The sequence below is a fragment of the Buceros rhinoceros genome, unplaced genomic scaffold (assembly GCF_000710305.1).
Source record: "Buceros rhinoceros silvestris isolate BGI_N320 unplaced genomic scaffold, ASM71030v1 scaffold12118, whole genome shotgun sequence".
NCBI classification, from domain to species: Eukaryota; Metazoa; Chordata; class Aves; order Bucerotiformes; family Bucerotidae; genus Buceros; species Buceros rhinoceros.
Window position 1 is genome coordinate 12,088 of NW_010428659.1, and position 1,291 is coordinate 13,378.

Here is a 1,291-nt window from a genome sequence, read left to right on the forward strand (position 1 = left end):
AATGCAATCTTTCATTCCTATTAAATGAAATTTAATTACAGATTTTTTCTGATCTGAAACATCTGTTTTTGACAAAGAGCTCAAGAAAAAGCTTCTATCCCACTGACAGAGGGATGCAAAACTATTAAGTTTTTCAAATAAGATGTTTAAATAAGTTGTATGAAACTGCACGTATTAAAGAAATTATATCAATGAATACGTACCACAAACTCATGGTGAACCTTATGGATGTACTTGTATATTCTCTTGTGATGCAGCAATCTATGCAGGAAATAGTGCCAGGCATCCTCAATCACTGCACATCCAAAACACTGGGCAACCACAATGTACCTTTAAAAAGCAAAAGATCTATTAGTTATAGAATATGTTAGCAGACAGACTCTTGAAAGACAAAATAGTTGTATGCTAGTAAGAGTAGGAAATATTTATGCGTATTACTAACTGACTAACAGTGCGTTAACACTATCTTTTTATCATCTTAAAAATGTTAATTACTAGGTACAAGGGCTCACATCCTTGTAAGCTCATCTGTTGATATGCTGAAGCACATTAGTGAGCGGTAGAACAAGCAGTCATTTCAACGTTGCATGCACAACACCTACAGAGAACACCCATAGAATGTGCAAGACCTAGCTATAAAAAACCACAGAGCCACACCAGCTATCTAAGCCAGAGAGAAAATAGCTTTCCAAGAAAGATGACCTGCTGCTGTAATGAACTGCTGGCGGGGTTGGGGAGGAGGTGGCATTTATAACTAATTCAGCTTTGTTTAAAAGAATATTAGCAGGAAAAAAAAAAAAGGAGAATGTGATGCAGGTGGTAGATTCTTTCCCTTGAGGAACACACTGCTGCTATGATATAAAATAAGGTGGAGGGAAGAAACACTTCGGAGGAATCAAAAAATTTTGGTTAAAAACCCCCAAAAAACGAACATTTAAACACAGGCCATCACGAATCTTACTTCGTTTCCATAAACTCCCTCTTAATACCTCTTCTTCTGAGTATCAGCACAATTTCATATCATCTAAAAAAAACCCCTAGAAAGCTCTAATTAGCTCTTATAGCCATTAAGCATCAACAGAAGCAAGATTAACAAGCAACCCTAGAAAGCTCTAATTAGCTCTTACAGCCGTTAAGCATCAACAGAAGCAAGATTAACAAGCACAGCTTATATCGCAAAAAAATTATTGTGTGTAAGAGTTGACAACATTATCTATTAAATATTCTGCCTCAACTGCATGTAACTCAGCATCAACATATGAGAAAAATCTACCTACCATCTAGGCATCTC

General features: G+C 36.2%; 1 protein-coding gene across 1 annotated transcript in view; it reads right to left on the reverse strand.

The window, feature by feature from the left end:
- Positions 1-1,288, reverse strand: part of MSMO1 (methylsterol monooxygenase 1) — a 5,550-nt gene extending 4,262 nt beyond the window's left edge. Inside the window, exons 1-2 of the mRNA XM_010142357.1 lie at positions 1,278-1,288; positions 204-330 (exon numbers count right to left, since the gene is read on the reverse strand). Of these exons, the coding sequence (XP_010140659.1) occupies positions 204-330; positions 1,278-1,288 (138 nt within the window). The remainder of the gene's footprint in view (positions 1-203; positions 331-1,277) is intronic.
- Positions 1,289-1,291: the final 3 nt, after the last annotated feature.